The 24,944-nt window shown below is 36.2% G+C and overlaps 1 protein-coding gene across 1 annotated transcript; it reads right to left on the bottom strand.

Annotated features, from left to right (window-relative positions):
* Window positions 1-15,984: 15,984 nt before the first annotated feature.
* On the bottom strand, window positions 15,985-17,001 carry LOC136835789 (aspartic and glutamic acid-rich protein-like). Its single transcript, XM_067099645.1, has one exon. It carries the CDS (start codon window positions 16,999-17,001, stop codon window positions 15,985-15,987), a length of 1,017 nt encoding a protein of 338 aa, XP_066955746.1.
* Window positions 17,002-24,944: the final 7,943 nt, after the last annotated feature.

Below are 24,944 nucleotides of genomic sequence, written 5' to 3'. Positions count from 1 at the left end.
TACATACCAAATTGCAGCCCTCTAGCCTCAGTAGTTTTTATTTTATTTAAGGTTAAAGTTAGCCATAATCGTGCTTCTGACAACGATATAGGATAGGCTACCACCGGGACGTGGTTAAAGTTTGATGGGCCGCGGCTCACACAGCATTATACCGAGACCACTGAAGGATATATCTATTTTTGGTGGCCTTGATTATATGCTGTAGCGGCTGTATAGAACGCTCGGTTGCGCCGAAGAAACTTCGGCGAATTTTTTACTTGTTTTTACTGGAATCGCCTGTTTGGAGAACCCGTGCTGATGTTAAAAAATCATGTTTATATACTGTATATATATATATATATTATATACATATATATATATATATATATATATATATATATATATATATATATATATATATATATATATATATATATATATATAGTATATATATATGTGTGGGTGTGTCTGTACGCATGTGTTTATAATTGCTCTTCAAAACCCAGCTATTTAGATTTATTTGATGACAGACTTTTTATCATTTTATCTTCAGTGTTTGTCATTTTCTTTTAGAATTTTCTGAGCCTAACAGAGAGGTCGAGATTGTAATGGCGTTTATAAATTTCGGTCATAAGTAATAGTGAGAAATACAAACATAGACTTATGAAAGTATCATTGAAAGGTATGTATTACATCCCTTTTACAATATCCGTTATATTTCACATCTAGTTCTTACAACTGTTTTGCTGTAAGATTCGATCTAGATATTTCAGTACTTGTCCATTCTATTTTAGGTGCCGACGATGATGAATGTTTAAGAAAAATTACAGATATTGGATCAGAAGCACTTTTACCACTGATATGAGTAAGTTTTGTATCCCTGTTTATATTTTGTTATGTACTGACATCAGAGTGTTCCATTAAAATTCAGGAAAAACATCCAAGTTTCAGAGGTCGAATATACTGTATTTAATAATGTATATTTACAAGAAAATATTGATATTCAACCATATATGCATATAAATACACACACGAACGCACACACACACACATATATATATATATATATATATATATATATATATATATATATATATATATATATATATATATATATATATCTTATATATAAAAATGAATGTTTGTATATATGTTTGTTTGTATTTTGGTGCTTTAAAGAAATCCGAACCGCTTGACCGATCTAGACAAAATTTGGCACGTGGCCATCATTTGACACAACTTAAATAAACTCAAACCTATACCACCGCCCACTTCCCCTTCCCCCGTCCCCCTTCCCTTTGTAACTTATGTAGTAAATAATTTTTTCTGGTTTATCATACCTCATTTCATGTACTCGAGACTATAGAAACATACTGTTGAAAATGCTTTTCAGTCACCGTAGTAATATCTGGATAAAAGGGACAGTCACCACAGTAATACCCGGATAAAAGGAACTGTTACCACAGTAACACCTGTCAGTTCACCCACGAATGTTCGAAGGGTGAGCGTTCGTGTGAAAAAAATAGAACTGTGAGTCGGACCTCATCACAAACCTCTCCCCCTCTCCCTTATCCCTTCCCTCCCCTTCCCTTCCCTCTTCCCTGCCCCTACACATAGACTGTCACTCAGTGTTTTCCTGGGCAGCTCCTAGTTGGTCAGCCAGTATATTATATATATATATATATATATATATATATATATATATATATATATATATATATATATATATATATATATATATATATATCATCCAGTTTGAATGAGGTCCTTTTAGTAATTCTACTAATGAACAGAACAATTGTGTAATTGATAATGTTAATATATATATATATATATATATATATATATATATATATATATATATATATATATATATATATATATATATATATGCATAAAGCTTCAAATACCAGTAAAGTAGAAAAGCAATTTAACACTACTATACTGTACTATTACTACTACTATTACTACTACTACTGCTACCACTCCTGCTACACTTCTTCTATTACAAAGAGAGTTAAAAGTATGCCTTATGGCAGTACGATGCCATGACTTGAACTAATAAAAACGCTAATTGACAATAATAGCGCGTAAAGCTTGACGTATGTCACAGCTCTTGCAATTGAGCCATCCAGTTCGCGTGGGAATAAAATTGTCGTTTGCACTCCAATTCCCTCGTCACTAACTAATCTCCCTCATTCATTCTAAGACTTTAATTGCTGCCACAACATCAGTGATGAATGACTCGGTGTGCGGAACTTCAAAGAAAAATTCAGATTTATGTTCCCCCTACTTTTGATTTCTTGTTGAATTTGTTTTCTCTTTTTTTTATTTAGTAGTCCAATTTATTTTGCGTTTAAAGATCTTCAGGGTTAATGGAAATGAATGCTTTAATAGAATGATTACAGACTTATTTCCAATTAAAGTCTATAACTGAAATATTACCTTTAGTCATTTTCATGCTTCAGTGAAGATTTTCCGAAATATTGTTGTCATGGTTTGATATAACTTCTTTTCTTCCAATATTTTTTTTTTTAACTGAAATTTGTATTTAGCTATACAAGCGCTGAATGATTATGGAGGTTCAATATCCTGCCATGGCCACCTACCGTTAAGAAGTAAAAGGACTTGCAGACCCCCAGTCCGTCAGGATACGTTAATGAAGTCCTTCAGATTTATCGGAGACGGCTGGGGATTGGTACGATACACGTACACATCATTACCGGGGTCTAAGCGATGTCAGGCAGGGCAAATCAAAAGTCCTTCGTAAAGAAGGCATCGTGCTTACCCCATATAGAAAATGGGAAAAAAGCACGCTAAAACGAAGAAGAAGAAGAAGCTGTAATTCTCTTGTGAAGTTTAGAAAACTGCGACGTTCGGTTTTGTCATGTTTCCAACTTTTCATCGCGTTCGCGAATAGTTCACGCTACTCACGAAATGCACCAAAGATCGATTCCTTGAACAAAGCGCTGCTTTAAGTATGACTTCGGTGATAAAATCAGGCTTTGTGTAAGTGCGTAAATGCATAAAGCTGATGGAACGGAAAACTTGATATGGCTTTCTGCAAACCATACTAAACTAAAGAAGAAAAACTGAAATTAATGTGGAGGGTGGCGCTTTACAGCAAAAAGGAAGAAGGATGATAAGAGCAAAGAAAAAGATGCAGGAAGAAAATGTCAAAGAAACGTAGATAGAAAAAAGAATAGTTACTTACCGATAATTAATTACCGATAAAAGGTGGCCTTATGGAAATTACGATGGTACAAACGCTAAGAATTACTTGAGTGACGTGAATTAAAAAAAAAATTGTAAATATTTCACCCGTTGAAGTACTTAGTATCATTGGTTGTCCCGTGATGGTATCAGATTTTTCCATCCAGAATATTAACTTCGTCATTTTGTGCAATTTTCTTTTTTCAGGGACATAAATTGTTCGACTCAAATTCGCATGGTGAGTAGACCTGGGTCAATATATTTGAAGGTCTCAATCGTTCAGACCAAACCGATTTAACAAAACACCAGCTATTTGAGTTGAACCCTCATATACGTTTTGCTTTTATGAACAACTTCAGTGTTTTGCATTACCTGGTAAAGCCTAATATCGAGGAATTTCGACTCGAACAAAATGAGATCCAAATAAAATAAACAAACTTTAAGATTTTGAAGTTTTATATGTTTGCGAGAGCAAACTGGACAAGAAAAAAAACTCTCATGGAAGGAATTCTAATCAGTAAACTCGAATCTGATAATTTCCTAATTAGCTGTCAGCTCTTTTCTTTTTATTTTCTTTCCTCAGTATATGAATTACGAAAGAGCGACATCTTTTGAATTTAGGTCGTGGTGTAATTTTCTTTAGTTTATTATTTTACATCTTTTCACTTGAAATGACTCATTTGACTTACGTAATGTGCTTGAATTAAATAAAATATTCTATGAATTATGAAGAAGCACACTCACGCACAATCGCTTCCATTCATAAAGAGTAGCACAATGTCGGGTATAAGTGAAGAAACCCCACAATCATATGTTTGTACTCATATTCTCTCCTTTAATTAATCCGAAGTATATGTAGTTTTACATAAAGAGTATTCTGACACTGCGTAGAGTTGCTAAGTAGGTCACCGGTATAATCGACCTAGCATCGTGTGAACTCGAGGCTTCTGAGAAGTGCTTACATAAATTATTCCTTTGCATTTACCATTAACAATACTCGAGAACTAAGTAAATATGAGACTCCTGTGCATTCACCTTTGTAAGCGATTTAATTAACACGGGAAAGACAAAGACATAAATAAGTTTCGGTTGAAGGTAAAAGTTCGTCTTACCGGGACTGTACATAAATCTCTCGGATGAATCAAGTTTCTGCTTATATGTATGTATATATATATATATATATATATATATATATATATATATATATATATATATATATATATATATATATAGGCATACTTTTTTGTTGTTACAACCGTTGATGTCCTGTTATGTAAGATATATATATATATATATATATATATATATATATATATATATATATATATATATATATATATATATAGGCATATTTATTGTCGTTACAACCGTCGATGTCCTGTCATGTAAGAATTGTGATCGTTGGACAGAATTTCTATAGAATTTCGACAGACCTGTATATATATATATATATATATATATATATATATATATATATATATATATATATATATATATATATATATATATATATATATATATATATATATATATATATATATATATATATGTATATATATATATATATATATATATATATATATATATATATATATATATATATATAGTCTAAGAATGTGTGTTTGTGTACTAATATATGTATTTTTAAGAACATAAATTTAGTTAATTTCAACTAATATTTCTTCAACTTGCAATAAAAACTCTGACCGTAGCTGAAATTTCACATACATACGTATATATATATATATATATATATATATATATATATATATATATATATATATATATATATATATATATATATATATATATATATATGACTATTTATCACATCACTGTGATTCATATACAATCAGAAAGCTACAAACGTCCTTTAATATCCAATTCACTCTACCTCGGAAATAATATATTTTCATATATGTTACCGAAGGGAATTTTTATGTTGATAATAAGTCCACCGTCCCGTGGGGATCGAACCAGCGACGGACGAGGAATCAGGACTATAGTGACGACTAACGAAATCGGCCACAAGAGAGGTATATATATATATATAATATATATATATATATATATATATATATATATATATATATATATATATATATATATATATATATATATATATATATATATATATATATATCTCTTGTATTTCCTTAGTGCGTCACTGTAGTCCTGATTCCTCGTCCGTCGCTTATATATATATATACTTCTTGTAATGATTCGTTAGTGCGTCAATGCAGTCCTGATTCTCGTCCGTCGCTGGTTCGAATCTCACGTGACGGTGGACTTATATATATATCTCTCTTTAGGCTGACTTCGTTATGCGTCACTGTAGTCCTGATTCCTCATCCGTCGCTGGTCTGATCCCACGGACGGTGACTTTATTATCAACATAAAATCTTCCTTTCTGCACATATATGAAAATATATTATTTTATGTAGAGGAATTGACACAAAGGACGTTTGTAGCTTTGATTATATATATATATATATATATATATATACATATATATATATATATATATATGTATTATTAACATTATTTCTTCAGTATTTTCTTATCGTTCTTGGTATTGACAATTCATAAGTTAATACATTAAATATTTCGTCAGATGAGCTGAATTCAATTTTCATTAGAAATATCGGCGATTAGACGGCGAGTAGAGAATGATCTAATTAATGAAGGTTATGTAATGTACATGAAATGCATTTATCTTAGAAAACGTGTAATGTTAAAGTGTGCAGGACACTTTTTTTTCTGAGAAGTTTCATATCTTGGAAGATCACATTAATAACAAAAGTGAAATTTTCATTTAACGATAACAATGATCTGAGCAGGGAAAAATGTTTTGAGGCAACACACGAAAGAAATATACGTTGATTTTTTTATAATGAATAGTTTTAATTTAATTCACGGAATCTTGAAATTAATGAATTCTATGTTTGAAAGCATAGTCATTGTGACTTTCATCACTGAAAAGGAAGAAAAAGTATAGCATAAGCAGCATTGCAAGAGATCTGTAAATTGTAAGAAATTGTACTAAAATCAGTCAGCTTTGCTTGCGCATGCGTGTGAATACATCGTTCATGCAAGGAATTTCCAGTTGTCCGTAATAATGATTTCTAGAAATGTTTTCTGCTGACAACCTGTATATATTTTATATACATATATGTATATATATATATACATATATATATATATATATATAAATATATATATATAATATTATATATATTATTTATATATATATATATATATATATATATATATATATATATATATATATATATGTATATCGTGATTCTCGTGACCAAAAGTGATTGACGATTTATTTGTCGAATGCCATGCATCACTATTTTTATATCAATCAACAAGTTTCGTGAATTTATCATTTGAACTTTCGGTTAGTTTTTTCAGCCATTTGGTAGAGAGAGAGAGAGAGAGAGAGAGAGAGAGAGAGAGAATGAATACTGTATTGCCAAGGTAATGTTAGCCGTTATATCCGTTTCGATTAATACAAGGAGTCGAAAACATGTGTGGTTTATGATAGATCACGGAAGTGCATGCACATAATTTTTTTTTCTAATTTCTCAAAATAGAAGGTAAAACGCCAACACGCTTTGCAGTATCACGTACAATGAAATAAAATCTATTCTCCCCTGCTCAACTTTTTTAAATGTTTCTATTCTCAAGAGAAGTAGTGCGGACAGAAATGATTTTTTTCACTGTTTTCTTTCTCGTTAAATGACTCTTTTTATCTAACCGCTTTTTGTGAGAGTTTTCTCATTTTGAAAATAAAAGTCGGACTGCTCTGTGATGGTAACAAAAGCGGAATAAAAGACTTGATACGTTGCAGGCACTAATTAAAATTAAGCTTCATTATTTCATTATCATTCATTACTGGGAAAAAGTAGCTTTATAAAGCCTTTTTCCAGCATTTCCTTTATCATCGCAAAACTTGCTAAAATGGTTTTCCCAAAAACACCGTCATTTAATTTTATCTTTGTTGCCTAAAAAGTCCTTAATTAGTTTAGGTAGTCAAAGATCAAGCGGATAAAACTTGTATAATTTATTGCATTTATAACGTTCTTTTAGCCCAGTTCCCTATTTTAATAACGCGAATTATTTTCGCTGTATGATGATTCGATGTGGAATTTTTTTTTATATTTTAGCGTCTTTAAATTATTATTTGTTTCGTTTATATGGAAAATGAACTTTAAAGCTGGCCAACATTCAGTTTTTCAATGTTTATTCCGTTTAGATTCTATGGATAAGTTAAGTATACCTTAGTTCAACCAGACCACTGAGCTGATTAACAGCTCAGGCTGGCCCGAAAGGATTAGACTTATTTTTACGCGGCTAAGAACCAATTGGTTACCTAGCAACGGGACTACAGCTTATTGTGAATCCGAAACCATTATAGCGAGAAACGAATTCTATCACCAGAAATACTCCTCATTGGCCGGCGGGGAATCGGAACGCGGGCCCAGCAGAGTGCCGAGAACGATACGACATGTCCAATGAAGAACTTAGATTCTATGGATGCGTCTACGCTACCTTGCAACTTGTCATAAAAACAAGTGGGCAGTTCATCGTATATATATCACAAAGAGGTTAAAAACAAGTCAGCGACAGTAAATGTTGAACAAATCCTTGACCAATGCTGGGTAATTGCATGAAACATTGGTTAATGCTACCAATAAGTCGTTGACTTTTATTCGACCTGTTTGTGATGTGTGAGAGATAAGTTATCCACATGATTTGATGTAGTGAACAAAGCCTGCAACAGGTAACTATTCGCCTTTTTTCAAGCGAATTGTGTGACATCCTTAAACTCATTCCTATGAGTCGCTGAAGTGGTTTCATGCACAAAATACCGAGCCAATGTCAATAACTATAAATGAGGTATTTTCTCTTGTATCTTCTCACATAAGCATGTATGTATGGATGGATGTATGTATGCATGTATGTATATATGTATTACGTATGTATGTATTTATGTATGTATGTACACAGTAATAATAAAAATAGTGGCAAAGATTATTATAGTAAAATGGTACTTTTCAACATGTTAAATTAGTAATGCTAATAAAGACAGCAATATTCACAAAGATAAATCCGTCTAACGAATGCGATTTCCTAAGTAACTTTCGTAAAAGTGAATCAATGGCCTTAAGGGACAGACTCTCGAACCGCAAGATGAAGATCATTCCTCACTCTTCATTTACGCTGACAATGACTAATCGCCCCGGTTGCAAGCGAAGACTTTCATGACTGCGACACCATCAATATTGAATTGTCCTCGGTGCAAGCTCCCCTTGCAACTTGCTGTGGCTGTTGCTGCAGCTGAATTGTGTGCGCGTTGCAAAAGTTTATTTTTATTCCCTTTTTTTGGTTGTCTGTTGTCTTTCCAGACGAGTGTTTGGTGATCTTTATAACAAAACAAATGCAATAATAATAATAATAATAATAATAATAATAATAATAATAATAATAGATTCAATTTCGTTAAAAACAATCTGTGTAATAAAATTCACAATTATATAGTAAATATATTACTATGTAAAATAAACCAAGACTTTCGACTTTCTGAATGGTGTTCCTCATCAATGCTAACGTTAAAATGTCATTTTAACGTTAGCACTGATGAGGAACACCATTCTAAGTGTTCAGTGCTTGGTTTGTTTTATAGTAATATATTTTACTATATATTGTGATTTCTTCATAATAACAATAATAATAATAATAATAATAATAATAATAATAATAACACAATAATAATAAAACATGGATAAGCCTAATAGCAAAAAGCTGTTTGCTGCTTTGGTGACTGCGAAGGCTATGCTGAATAAGAAACACAATACTTTTTTCCTTTTGAATTAAAGATTCTCCGTGACAATTGCCATCCAATAAATCAATGAGTCAATCATTGCTGAAACCTGAAATCTGTGTTCGGGACCCATTGATTTTGCAGTTCATGAATGCGCCGCAGTGGAATCTGGGGTCATATCCATATAGTTTGTACTTTTTGCAAAGTTTGGTAAATATGTTCTGTATAGTATAAATGCCAAGGAGGAAAACCCTTAAGCACATTCTTCAGTAAAGCAGATACATTTTTATTTGATCCCTTTTGTGACAAAATAGCTGAGATACGTGAAGCGAAGCAAACTGTAGAATGTCTTATTATTTTCATTATCCAGCAGAATAATTTTACACATGCGCGCACGCACACATACACACACACACACACACACACATATATATATATATATATATATATATATATATATATATATATATATATAAATATATATATATATATGTATATATACGAGTATAGTATATATATATATATATACATATGTGTGTGTGTGTGTATGTATATATGTATGTATGTATGTAATGTGATTTTAGTTATATATACATATATATATATATATATATATATATATATATATATATATATATATATATATATATATATGTATATATATATATATATATATATATATATATATATATATATATATATATATATATATATATACATAGTATGCGTGCTGATATTGTGCATAAGCGTGTGCTGGTACATGAAGAAACGTTTGTAAATAGATCATCTCCCATTTCTAATCCTCTTCAGGTTACTTTCCTGAATTTAGCTTAATCAGAAAATGAAGGCAAAATACCCAGAAACAGCAAATACTCCTAAATCATGGGGAACCCAATTCAAGCAACCTCAGGAGATCAGACTTTAAAGACAAATAACAGGTACAGAGGGGCAATTCAGATCTTTATTTTTTTCCACCAAGTGAGGTAAAGAAGGGAAAGGGTTAATGTGAAGTGCACCTCTATCAAGGCATTCCGCATTATTCTCCCACTCGATTAAAAACTGTCAGCAACCCAACAAGCACTCGTGGTTGGTAGTTGTTTGGATTAAATTAAGCCAGTCTCATGACAGCACTGTTCCTAATCCTGCCACCCGTAATTAAGGGTAAGGTATGCAAAAGTTAGTAGGCCTGGTGTGGACATAGACACTGACTCACCAACAACGATCGTGACCTGCCTTATAATATTTATTATCTTTCTGTATAGTGATTTGTAATTCGCTCCCAAAATTCGCAGTATGCTCATTCGAAGGGTTTTAGTATTCATAAAGATTATTTTTTTCTTTCTCTAAAAATAAATCATCTGCCTGTTACCTCAATCCTCACAAGAATTCCATGCGAGTCACGCATGGCTTATTCCTTGTAAGCCAGTCATGGCTCATTCCCTGTGAGCCAGACATGGCTCATGGACACTTCGGTCCAAGAGTAACGTCCTTGGAGCAATAGCATATAGCCCTCAAATTGACCACCGCAGTGAAGGTCAGCCTTTTATAGGTCTCAGCTGAAGTGTACTTTTGTTTGTCATATACCAGAGAGTTTGGCTTGTATGTTCATCTTCGATTAATAACGACATATCTCCTGTCATATGTACCACCAAAGTGGTGGTCAGTTTTATATGGATCCGAAATTATTTTTATTTTCATATGCATATGACTGATGCTTTCACAAATATAATGTGCTCGTCTCACTGGGAACTTATGGTTTACAATGAAAATATTATCTTCCTAACGTACTCTCTTAATTCAGCTGACTATTCACAATTTCCTTTCTTTCCTTTTTTTAAATTCTAATTTTATTTTCAATTCTCAGTTAAGTACGAAGGATTTAAGACGGCTTAATATAACAATAATGAGCGTGAAATCTTATTCCAGATTGCCTCCATGTAATCTGGAATTATAAACCACTGGATGTAGAACTAGATTTATTTGCAAAGTGGCAAAAAAGGACAGTGTTGATGACAACTTGTGTGTGTATTTTTTTTTTTTTACCAAGGATTGACGGCAATAAGGAATCTGTTAAATGAAGCCTTCTTAGAAAGCTTCTACATTGATTTTCTTAAGTCTCTCTCTCTCTCTCTCTCTCTCTCTCTCTCTCTCTCTCTCTCTCTCTCTCATAAATATTCTTCTTGCATTTGCTGTTTCTTAGAGCAAATGCTGACCTGCATATTTCTGCATCTTGCCAAAAGATTTTGTTTACCAGATTGTTTGCATTTTCCTCTCTGGCTGATGAGCTTATGTTTATTCAATGAGGGTTTAGGGTTTTATTTTCATGGTAATTAAATGAAACGTGATACGTTGCCTAAGAAGTTCTTATTTTTGGGATAACTGTTAAAATCTGTTGGAAAATATCAGTATTCGTTCACGAATTTGTATTCAACATCAAAACTTATTCTTCTTTCTATCTATCTGTCTATCTATCTCTTCAGCATTACAGTGAATCCAACTAAACATTAACATTTTTGGTCCGGTATTTTGGAGAAAACTACTAGTTACTCTGTAGTACAGCATGAAAAACTGGTCCATTCAGAATGATCATGCCCTTTGTGGTCTTACCTGGGACAATTTTGCAGGTTCTTTCGAAATTCCGAACAAAATTATCGTCCCTGATGCCGAAATCCCGAAACATTTCTGACCAGATTTACTTATCATATGATGAAAATGATAAAAAACACTTTAAATAACCTCGACAGTTTCGGTGAAGATTCTAGATTCTACAAATGAAATTTTTCCTATGTATCTAGAAATTATATATAAGAATCTGCCTGCAGATTTCAAGTTAAGTAATAAGAGTTACTTTTTTTCCAAGTTGCACTTATCCATAATACATGCTATCAGAAACGTACGCACAAAATTAATAAATAAGTAAAGGAAATGCATATAACATCATGAGATAAAATGATATTTATAAAATCTTGTCGACAGTAATAATGTTTGGAACCTTAGAGTCCCGCTTCACAAGCATGTAAAAATAACACGCATTCTTGAATAAAGAATATGAGAGATTTCAGAATTTCGAGTCCTAGTCGTTTTTGGGTTCTGTCTAAAACTGAAATGAGTCATTAAGAGTTTTTAAACACTCGCTGAAAAGCACATGAAAATAAGCGCTCATCGGGTACTTAAGTTTTTATTTTTTTTTATTTTTTTATTTTTTTTGCTCTGTTTTGCTTACGGGACTTGTTGAGGTAATATTTCCGTTTCGATAAAATGTATACACCGCTCTTATATTAAAGCTGGAAAGTGCCGGCAGCAAATCTTGACAGTTAATTATATTCAGTTCTACTCTTTTAAATGAGTAACGGTTTCTCCTATATAACAAGACAGGAGCAAATAATGAGGTTATATATGTTTTTGAGCGACTGTCAGCTTCTGCTAAATGTAGTGCACGTTGTCGATGTTTTTGTATTTTCCTTCTAGTAAAAGATCCACATTTTCAACATCATCATAAATTATTAGTATTGCTAGTCATTTTTTGTATGTTGTCAAAATGGGAATGCATATTTAAAACCAAGTAGCGTGAGCAATTAATGTCCCCGTTTACCAAAATCATGCAGTACCCTTGAGGTGAAGGTCAACTTATGATCAATGAGTGTAATATCACTAATTAACGGCAAAGAACCATACACAGATTCTTGTGTGTACAAAAATCTTAATTCATAATCCTAAAAATTTCCATAGATGCGATTGAGTAACAATGCAGAGTTAGTCATTAGGGGGTAATAAATAAAAACATGCAAATAATGTGACAAGGAAGTTCCCAAAAATGTCGGTGCTTCAAAACGATAAAATATTGTAGAGGGAAAGGAAAAGTGCCCAATGAATTTTACATCCACGATAAATTTAGTAATGTGGTTAAAGTACAAACCATGTAAGTAATTTTTCATAAAAAAGCAAAAGCTTATCTTTTGTAGGGTATCTACAAAATAGGCAATTAATAATAAATTGCGCAATCAAAAGAATTTCTTTGCTAAAGGACCATATAAATGTTAGTGAAATTTATAATTCTACTTTTAAACTAGCAAATATATCCTAGATAGTTTTTTTCCGAGAAATCATAACGTGCTAGAAAAATGGACGACACATTCGAGAACAAACTGTCAATAGTCTTGACATTAGGTAGGTTAAATAAACTAAGGTAGATTTTTCAAAAATAGCTTGTCTTTGTTGTATTTTATTATTTTATTTTTCTATATACGTGAAAATTCATCAAACTATTTCTTACGTTTATATGGAATCTACTTGTCACAGTCAGCATATATCTAAATATACATACAACGTCACTTGAAACGAACTGCCAACTTTTCCAGTCCTTCACATTTTTTCATGTTTTCCTCAGGAATCTTTGAATCCAAAGACTGGATTAAAATGAATGAATTCCTCCCTCCTCCACTTATTTTTGTTTGCCTTGACTGATATAAATTCTCAAAAATTCTTACACTTCCAAATAGAAATAGTTATGGAAGAAAACAGTATCAAAATGCCTGCAGAGTAAAAGGCAAAACGTAGAGTTAATAGCATTATGAAGGAAAGGCATAATATATTTTTTCTAGTGAAAATGAAAGACACCGTGGTAATTATAAAAAAAAAAAGCATTAAAATGCCTGCAGAGTAAAAGAAAAAAAAATGATAGGGTTAAGAGCATTATGAAGGAAAGATATAATATATTCTTTTAGTGAAACAGAAAAGGTCGTGCTATTTGGAAGACAAAAAAAGACACCATTAGCTGATTACATTGTGGCTATTTGGAAGCATTCAATCGGAATTTTATTTGTTTTGTAAAATATTTCATAGAAATAAAAAAAATGTTCATCCACCTGGTCATGCGACCTTACTATGCAAATGGGTTTAGTAATTAACTGCCTCAACTAGAATTATTATGCTGCCTTTTTTTATTACGCTAGTGTCACGCCATAGTTCAAATTAATCAGAATATCACGCACATTTATAATGAAGAACAACCACACACAAAAAGCCTGACACATCAAAATAGAGTTCTTCGAAAGTAATAAATACATCTGAACACACTGCAATGATTGTAAAACATTTCAGTACTATGTGGGAAAGAAATATACATTTTCTGACAACATAAAAAAATAATTAATAAATAAAAATTAACAAAATAGAGAAAGACGCTCATTTAGGTTCGCTGAGATAGATGTATTCGAAAGTATTTAACAGTGAATTTTACATGGGTGGGTTTTTCAGAGAAACATTTAAACGTTACAAATATAGCCATTTTTCGTATACTACAGAAAACTAAACCCGTTTTGCGAAAATTCTATAAATGCTGTAATAGCTTCCTTATATAGTGAATCATCCATCTGAATGAAAGATTAGCCATCTAATTTCCATTAAGATGTGGAAGGTTTTCCATTAGGTATAAGTGAGATACTCTGGAATATTTTTAAGTAAATCACACGAGGACCTTTCACACTCATCAATCTGTCAGATGATATATGAGGGTTTAATAATGAATACTGTTACTCATACGTATTAGAAAATTTATAAAAATCAGTTGTATCTTGCTAGATATGATTACTATTTTGTATTACATTATTTTTTGACATAAATATTTAGCCTGGAAAATGCTATTAGTGATGTCTTCGCTAAAAGAATATTCTTTTCCGTAATCTTTATGAAAAAGATAAATGCACAAAATTCACAAGGCACTTGGCAGCTATGGAAAATCATTACCTGTCTGCTGTCTGACGTGAGCACCATTCACCGTGAAAAACAGATAACAAAACCAGGCAAAAGTTGGGAATTTTATTTCCAAAGCTTGTCATCATCATGCACTCTTTATGGCTGTGATACAGATCATCAGTTTTTAAATATACGAAAACAGATCGCAAGGATCATTAAATCTTTTAGTGATCCATTTTGACGATTTCTTTAATATGAGATATTGGATACAAAACTTTATAAAAGACAAAATCTCATAAATGGACGTAAATAAAGCTATATATGGCTTAAAGTGATGTATAAGGATATTCTATGTAAGTAACACATTTTCAGTGATACGTTCAATCACTCTTCTGTTTTACAGATACGTCATCCACGCTATCTAAGCAATTTATCATTAATTTATACATAAGAGACAGAACTATGACCATGACTCGTGTTTTGTGGTCTGTATTTCAGTTTCACTCCTTAAATGGTCAATTCTTTTTCATATTTTACTGCCTGGTTATCCTATGAGAAGGCGTCTCTTCCGGCTTCAAATCTCCCCAGTTTCCTCGACGTCGTTCTCGACGTCATCCTTAAAGTCGACCTCGAAGTCGTCCTCGACATCGACCTCGAAGTCGACCTCGAGGTCGTGCTCGAAGTCGTTCTCGAACCCGTCCTCGAGCTCGTCCTGGAAGCCGTCCTCGAAGTCGTCCTTGAGGTCGTCTTCGAAGCCGTCCTCGAAGTCGTCCGAGAGCTCGTCCTCTAATGCGTCCTCGAGGTGTTCTCGAAGTCTTCCTCGAGCTTATAATCGAAGTCGTCCTAGAGCTCGTCCTCGAAGTCGTCCTCGAAATCTTCCTCGAGGTCGTCCTCGAAATCGACCTCGAGGTCGTCCTCGAAGTCAACCTCGAGGTCGTCCTTGATGTCGTCCTCGAAGTCTTCCTCGAGCTCGTCCTCGAGCTCATAATCAAAGTCATCCTCGAGCTCGTCCTCGAAGTCGTCCTCGATGTCGTCCTAAAAGTCATCCTCGAAGTAGTCCTCGAAACCGTCCTCGAGCTCGCCCTCCATGACGTCCTCGAAATCGTCCTCGTCGTCGCCGTCGACTTCGTCGTTGCTCGTCAACCTCGTCCTCGAAGTCGTCCTCGAGCTTGTCCTTGAAGTCGTCCACGAAGTCCACCTCGAGGTCGTCCTCGAAGTCGTCCTCAACGTCCTCAAAGTCGTCCTCGAAGACGACCTCGACGTCCTCAAAGTCGTCCTCGAAGTCGACCTCGAGGTCGTCCTCGAAGTCGACCTCGAGGTCGTCCTCGAAGTCGACCTCGAGCCCTTGAAGTCGACCCCGAGGTCGTCTTCGAAGTCGACCTCGAGCCCTTGAAAACGATCTCGAGGTCGTCCTCGAAGTCGACCTCGAGGTTGTCCTCGAAATCGTCCTCGAGGTTGTCCTCGAAGTCGTCCTCGAGGTTGTCCTCGAAGTCGTCCTCGAGCTCGTTCTTGAAGTCGTCTGTGAGCTCATCCTCGAAGTCTTCCTCGATGTCGTCCTCGAAGTCGTACTCGAGCCCATCCTCGAAGTCGTCCTCCATGTCGTCCTCCATGTCGTCCTTGAGGTCGTCCTCGAAGTCTTCCTCGAGCTCGTCCTCGAGCTCATAATCGAAGTCGTCCTTGAGCTCATCCTCGAAGTCGTCCTTGAGCTCATCCTCGAAGCCGTCCTCGATGACGTCCTCGATGTCGCCCTCGAAGTCGTCCTCGAGCCTGTCCTCAAAGTCGCCCTCGAGCTCGTCCTCGAAGTTGTACTCGAACCCATCCTCGATGTCGTCCTCGAGCCCATCCTCGAAGTCGTCCTCGATGTCGTCCTCGAGCCCATCCTCGAAGTCGTCCTCGATGTCGTCCTCGAAGTCTTCCTCGAGCTCATAATCGAAGTCGTCCTCGAAGTCGACCTCGTGGTCATCCTCGAAGTCGCCCTCCAGCTCGTCCTCGAAGTCGACCTCGAAGTCAACCTCGAAGTTGACCTCGAGGTCGTCCTCGGTCGACCTCGCGGCTCGTCCTCGTGGTCGACCTCGAGGTCGTCCGCGAAGGTCGACCTCGAGGTCGTCCTCAGTCGTTCTCGAACCCGTCCTCGAGTCGTCCTGGAAGCCGTCCTCGAAGTCGTCCACGGTCGTCTTCGGCGGCCTGGGCTCGTCCTCGAGAGCTCGTCGTCCCGAAGTCGCCCTCGAGGTGTTCTCGAAGTCTTCCTCGAGTTTATAATCGAAGTCGTCCTCAGAGCTCATTTCCTCGAAGTCGCTCCTCGACCTCGTCCTCGAGTCGTCGTCTCGAAATCGACCTCGAGGTCGTCCTCAAAGTCAACCTCGAGGTCGTCCTTGATGTCGTCCTCGAAGTCTTCCTCGAGCTCGTCCTCGAAACTCCAATCAAGTCCTCTAGCTCCTCGAGGACGTCCTCGAAGTCGTCCTCGATGTCGTCCTAAAAGTCATCCTCGAAGTAGTCCTCGAAACCGTCCGAGCTCCGCCCTCCATGACTCGTGTTTGTCCCCCGAAATCGTCCTCGTCGTCGCCGTCGACTTCGCCGTTGCTCGTCAACCTCGTCCTCCGAAGTCGTCCCCGAGTTTCCTCGAGGTCGTCCACGAAGTCCACCTCAAAGTCGTCCTCGAAGTCGTCCTCAACGTCCTCAAAGTCGTCCTCGAAGACGACCTCGACGTCCTCGAAGTCGTCCTCGAAGTCGACCTCGAGGTCGTCCTCAATCGACCTCGACGCCAAAGTCGACCCGGGTCGTCTTCGAATTTATCGATTAATCGAGCCCTTTGAAAACGATCTCGAGGTCGTTTCGTGAGTCGACCTCGAGTTGTCCTCGAAATCGTCCATTCGAGGTTGGCCTGCCTGGTCGTCCTCGAGCAGTTGTCCTCCAAAGTCGTCCCGAGTTCGTTCTTGAAGTTGTCTGTAAGAGCAAAATATCATCCTCGAAGTCTTCCTCGATGTCGTCCTCGAAGTCGTACTCGAGCCCATTTTCGAAGTCGTCCTCCATGTCGTCCTCCATGTCGTGGTTGGAGGTCGTCCAATTATCGAAGTCTTCCTCGAGTTCGTCCTCGAGATTCATAATCGAAGTCGTCCTTGAGCTCATCTCGAAGTCGTCAGCAGAAAAAGCTCATCCTAAAAGCCGCAAATAACGATGACGTCTCGATGTCGCCCTCGAAGTCGTCTCGAGATCTGTCTCAAAGTCGCCCTCGAGCTCGTCCTCGAAGTTGTAAAATCGAACCCATCTCGATGTCGTCCTCGAGCCCATCCTCGAAGTCGTCTCGATGGTGAATCCTAAAATGAAGGACCCTTGAAGGGCCGTCTCGATGTCGTCCTCGTAAGTCTTCCTCGAGCTCATAATCGAAGTCGATCCTTTACTAAAAGTCGACCGTGGTCATCTTCGAAGTCGCAAAGTGAATTCATCCCCGTGTTTCGAAGTCGACCTCGAAGTCAACCTCAGCTTGACCTCGAGGTCGTCCTCGAATGTCCGACCTCGAGAAATAATTACACTCGATTGGAGTCGACCTCGAGGTCGTCCTCGAAAGTCGATTTTCGAGGTCGTCCTCGAATATAATCCGACCTCGAGGTCTATCTTTCGAAGTCGACCTCGAGGTCAGTCCTCGAAAGTCGACCTCGAGGTCGTCCTCGAAGTCGACCTCGAGGTCGTCCTCGAAGTGGTCCTCGAAGTCTATCGCGAGGCCGTCCTCGAAGTCGTCGTAGTGCTGATCTCCGAAGTCGTCCTCGAGTCGACCTCGAAGATCGTCGGACAGCAAAAGTGCTCGACCTCGAAGTCGACCTCGAGGTTTTCCTTTGAACACGACTTGGAAAAATTATGAAGTCGACCTTGTGGTCGTCCTGGCATACCTCGAGCTCAAATCTCGAAAAGACTTCGTCCTCATAGTTTCCCAGATTCAGGAAAAATGTCTTCCTCGTTGTCGCTCGTAAAATTCGTCGACCTCGTCGTGTGTCCGAGGATCCTCAATTATTTTTCCTCGAACTGTCGACCTCGAGGTCGTCCTCAAAGTCAACCCTCAAAGTCGTCCTCGAAGTCGACTCGAGGTCGTCCTCAAAATTCGTTTATATCCACTCCAATCTAAGTCGTTTTCCTCGAAGTCGTCCTTTAGCTCGTCCTTTAGACGTCCCTCGACCTCGAGGACGACCTCTGTTTTGAAATTATACGTCATCCACGCTATCTAAGCAATTTATCATTAATTTTATACATAAGAGACAGAACATATATATATGACTCGTGTTTTGTGGTCTGTATTTCAGTTTCAAAACTTTTTAAATGGTCCATTCTTTTCATATAAATCCCCTCACTGCCTGGTTATCCTGAATGAGCAGGCTCTTTCTTCCGGCTTCAAATCTCCCCTATTTTTTTTTAAGATCGAGGTCGTCCTATCGACGTCGTCCTCAAGTCGACCTCCAAATCGATTCGAGGTCGTCCTCAAAGTCGCCCTCAAAGGTCGTCCTCTGGCTTTTTAAAGACGTCCTCGAAGTCGATGTCCGAGGTCACCTCGCCTCAAAAGGACGACCTCTGTTAAACTAGATACGTCATCCACGCTATCTAAGCAATTTATCATTGGGTATACATTGAGAGTGAGACAGAACTATGACCATGACTGTGTTTTTGTGGTCTGTATTTCAGTTTCATCTACTTAAGTCATTCTTTTTCATATTTTACTGCCTGGTTATAGAATGAGCAGACGTCTCTCCAGCTTCCAATATCCCCAGTTTCTTATATATTGTCTTAAAAAAGCAAAAATATAATCCCATGTGGTGTGGTATACATTAACCATGCAATACTGCTCTTATGTGGCGAGGAGCCCATTTTTTTCCGCGTCGTTTGCATTATGTATGTAAATGGTTTGGTTGGAGGTAAATACAATTATGGAAGAGTGGCTTGGTAAGTTACCAGAAGAGATCCGTAGTTCAGAAAATAAGATAAAAAACTGATAAGCAAAGAAAAAATTGTTGACACTCCGGCAAATGATGAGAAAAAAATCACCTAAACTGGTTAAATGCGCAAATAACAAGAAATGTGTCTAAATAATAAGTGAGACTGGAAATGCTTCTCGAGGTATCGAAATCAGTTTTCTTGAAATAGCAGAACGAAACATTTGATTAGAAAATGAGGTAAAATGAACATATTTCCGTCTGTGTTTGAAGAAATAAAACTGCATAAGCTGGTGAATACTCTAAAAAATGAAGGACCCTTGAAGGGGTTTGTCCTCGTTACGTACACGAGTAAATCAGCTGACAAAAATGTAACGGTCAAGAAAGTAGATTCTTTACTAAAATTTAAGGACAATAACATCTAAATCTTTAAAATGAAGCAAAGTGAATTCACGATCCCCGATATGTTTAGAAAGTGAATTGAAGAAAGTCTCTTTAACATATGCTAGGAAATCCATTGAGCAAAATGTGTTAGGACTAAATAATGTCCCCCTTGGTGACTGAAATAATTACACCGAAATTGATAAACCAGTAAAAATGCGCCGAAGTTTTTTCGGCGCAATCGAGTTTGTCATGGCCGCTGGAGAATATAATCGCCATCGAAAAAACAGATCTATCTTTCGGTGGTCTCCGTAAAATGCCTGCGGCCCATAAAACTTTAATCCTTTTGTTATTGTTTTCCAATCCTATTTAATCGTTGTAAAGAATTGGCATGATTCTGGCTCACAATGCGAATGGTCCTTAAATAAAATAAAAACCATATCCGATAGAATAAGGCTAGAAGGGATGCAAGTTGGTATGTTTGATGATTGGAGAATGTGGATGATCACCCATCCCAACCCTGCAACCCTCTAACCTCATCTAAAACAAAAATTCTTGCCAAGATCTGACACTACAGGGACCTAACAGGAAAAGTGCGGACATGTCGTAAAAAAATACCTTGAACAGACAGTGGAAGCCGGCGACCTAGTTTTTTACAAATGCCAACTAAAAATGGGAAAAATTATGAATCTTGTTTGTCATGGTACCAAATTTTAAAGTCCACCAATGCCCTGTTAAGCATAGATCAAAACAAATCCATGGATCAAGAAAAGACTATGCAATGAAATAACAGCCTTAAATTGACCTTATTATATTTCCTGGACTACAGGAAAAAAATGTGCATAAATACCCATAATAACTACTAAAATTCGCATCGAACCTGGAGGTGGTGTGTCAAGAAGGGATTTCCATCTTTTGCAATTATTTTTCTAATTATAAACCCTCGTATTATGAATATTACCTGCCTTTTCAGGTACTTTTTCAAACTAAAGAACCTGCCTTTAAATGCAAATATGCCAAAATTTCAAACAACTATCTGCTTTGCTCACGCTATTACAGCAAACTGAAGAAAACTAGATGGGCAAACACTAATGAAGATTTAAAACACTTCGTAAACTGAGTAAAAAGAATTCTGTTTTGCAAAACCAGATAAAGGTAAAGGAACCGTTATTTCAAACAGGGCTGATTACATTCATAAATGCAGCATATTCTATCGGATAACTCTAAATTTTCAATTTAGAAAAATATAAACTCATTTTGAAATTGAGATCAACCGTTTTTAAAGGCCCCTAAGGACAGACATACAATTAATCAGGTTACGATGATCTTTACGTCACTGGCTCTTCTTTTGGTGTCATGTACGGCTCCCGAAAGTACATAAGGAAAATGTTCCTATAGGCCTATCCTTTCGTCTTATACCTGGCATACATGTCAAATACATCCTTTATTGGAAAGCTCATTTAATAATGAACTTTGTCTTTCTAATTCCTTAGAATTCAAAAATAGCATTTGTGTCAGGATTCCGATTTAGTCATGGCTAGCTTTGATGTAGAATCTTTTATTTACTAATTTGGAGGAAACAATTGAATACTTTTAGACACTACACTGAGGATGACAGTGTTAGTTTTAACCGTCATGATTTTTTTTTGGAGTTAAGTGGGGACACCATGTTTTTAATGATGAGGGTATAACAGGTTGAGGACTAGGGATGGGTAACCCACTGAGTTGAAAATTAGGCTCTTTCTTAATGCACAAATTTGAGAGAGCTGCTGGACGGAGTTGTCCCCCTTCTTTTAAACCTTTATTCTATCGCCTACTTTTGTTCTTTTAGGACCATTCGATTGTGATTCGTTCTTTAATCTGCCATTCTTTACATTCCAACATTAAATTTACATATGAATTGGAAAACAACAAACTGCCATTCTTAGATAATGATTGTCATCCCGGTGTACCGTTTTCACACAGGCATTTTTCGAAGGCAAATGCTTTTAGGCCTTTTTTTATAGTTTTGTTTTTCGATTTTTTAAATTCATTGTCTACCCTTCTTAGCCATGAATTAACTTAGTTGAGTCTTTTCCACAAGAAATCGGAATCCTTTACGATTATTTTAAATCAAATGCTATCCTCCTAATCTCTTTATGAAATATTAAACGCTGGATATTTCATTTCATCAACAGCAATACATTTAATAAACTTGCTCTATATACGATTTTTTGTGCATGACACCTTTCTTACCTCATATGTGTAGAATTTTAACTAATTGTTCCCACCGTTGATGTCAAGTTTGTCTTAATGAACCCTAGGACTATTGGTAGTATGTTTCGTCATAGGGTTACCTCCCTTAATGCAGTCCAGTGTTGTCTATATTTATACTTGCTGCCGATGCAACAGGCAGACTTACGTTGGCAACACACGCCGCCTGCCCCTAAGGTGAGATTTGATGCACATATGGGCATCAGTTTCCGTACAAGTGTAAACTATCCAACCCAGAACTATAACATTGGGAATCATGGAATTTTGCCAAAATAATATAAATTACAAGGATTTCAGATATTATTATCAAGCCCATATGAGCACCATGAAATATTAGAATCTCTAGCTATAGAAACTGGTTCCATAAACAACCACTCTTCATCTGTTCCCTTGTGTGTAGCCTGTGCCCTTCTTCTTGTTTTACTTTGTGCATTTTCATACATATACTGAACTCCGTTGAGACAAAGGTGTCTTTTTAACTACTCTTCTAAATATGTTTCTCTTCTTGCGTAATTTTATTTCAACGATGTACCTTACTTTGCCTTACTTTATTCAATGTTTTGCGTGTCAACAAAAAATAATTTGTTATCTGTATATCAGTTTTTATCTTGATTTTAGCCTGGATGATGAGACATTTGGTCTCAGAAACGTCGCTGTATAGGAATAAAGTATTATGATTCATGCTGTCTGCTTCCCGCCGCCCTGGTTTTGTACAACAGGGGATATCATATCAATGTTATATATTATATATATATATATATATATATATATATATATATATATATATATATATATATATATATATATATTTAGAGAGAGAGAGAGAGAGAGAAAGAAAGTCATACAAGGAAGGACTTGCCATCCATTAAAGGATTTTTCTCCCTCTTTTAAAGAGGTTTTTCATCTTTAACGTCAAGAGCGTATCAATTTATGCCATCGTAAATGGCCTTTTTATGGTTGCGGAACGATTCCCCGTAGATCCCATCTGAAGCCATAACCATTTAACAGCGTAATAGACAAATTACGCTGCATGCTCCTACCCCTTTTCGTCCCGCCAGTTAGGGCTAAGTTAAGGTTTGACAACATGCGTAAACCTATGGTTCATGGCCATTAATTTCGTGCAGTTCGAATATCTAAGTTGATTTTAGTTTCGTTTATGCACTGGCTCCTTAACCCAAGGTCTGTTTTTCATTGAGAAATCGGTTCAGGTCCTATGAAAGTTATAATGGTACTAAACCATAGTGAAAACAGTAGTCATTAATATGAATTAAAATTATGTAGTCGGTAGCCATATATTGCTTATGTCTTCACAGAAAATAACCCTTATACCATTCCCTAAAGAAAATCATACACTGAAGATGAAGTCCTTCATTGCACTGCATACTCAAGTAAAGTGAAACTATGTAATATTAGTTGTGATTTTCAACCCCCTCATCAAACAGATGACAAGAGAGTGGATTGTACTTCAGAATTTCATTATTACGTAGAGTAAGAATGTAAATCAATAAATGGTTAGCAAATGCATTCTGTTCTTTAAGAAAGAGGAGGTTTAAAAGTTGGTATTATTTCTTTAATGACACTCATATATCGCCCATCGTGACTGTACAAAGAGTGATATTAGTTATTAAAAGTCAACGATCCAATCCATTTTTACAGAATGTAAGACTTACCGTTATTTATACCAAATTATAATATCCTAATATATATATAAAAAAATATTCGTAAGAACTGAGGAATCTAATCACCCATTGTACAGTTATCTCATTTTCTTCGCACCTTTTAGTAATAATTCAGAGTGATATCGTAGGACGAAAAAAGGCTTGTTCAAACCATATGACAAGCCCGCACATTATAATGGCAAAATTGACTGAATTAAATGGTGTGTCACTCTGGTTCCACTTAGTACCAGTGGCCAAGTGGCCCACTCCACAAATGACGGTGGGAAACGTTGACAGCGAAGTTTAGCAGTTAAGAGAAATGAGGATCGGTGAGCGAAAGTTTTATACCCATCTCCAGTGCCAACAAAAGGTCCACCGGCCTCCCTTTGTGATCCGCGAGGAAAGTTCGGTCTTGACAAAAGGGAAAAAATGCGCATCAGGAACGACAGAAACAAAAGAATGGCGAATAAGAGAAACTGTTTTTTGAGCCCTCGTGGCTCTTCTGGGGTCACTGGGAATTCTTCAGAGGAATTCACGAAAGAAACCAACGAAATATACAACACTAATTTAAAATTTGCTTCCAGTACACTTTTTTCTCATTTTAATCTCATAATACGATCTATCCAGTTTCCAGCTTCCTTTCTCATAGTTCCAGTCCCAGTAGGTTTGCTAAATTTTCTGATGTCCATCAGATCTGATTACTAGGCTTTTTTTCTTTTCTTCCGTAACATGCCAAGAGCATAGCAGTTCTCATTTCATGTGAGGTAATAAAATCCGTCTACTACAAAAAAAATAGTGAATGATGAAACATCCCTATTACTGTCTCAGGAAAAGTGCAATGAATATATATTTATAAAAATTTAAGTTGAGTTTTTCATAGCAATGATAACGAACGCAGACTAGAAATCACAAGGGTATTGACCTACTGGAGGAAAAGGAATTATTTGTAAAAACTGAAATATGATGAGAACATCCTCGAATGATGACCCAGATATACAAGGTGATTACTAGGGTATC

This window comes from Macrobrachium rosenbergii, chromosome 55 (assembly GCF_040412425.1).
Source record: "Macrobrachium rosenbergii isolate ZJJX-2024 chromosome 55, ASM4041242v1, whole genome shotgun sequence".
Classification (NCBI taxonomy): Eukaryota; Metazoa; Arthropoda; class Malacostraca; order Decapoda; family Palaemonidae; genus Macrobrachium; species Macrobrachium rosenbergii.
Note: the sequence above shows the minus strand (reverse complement) of the source record. Positions and strands in the feature narration are given on the sequence as shown.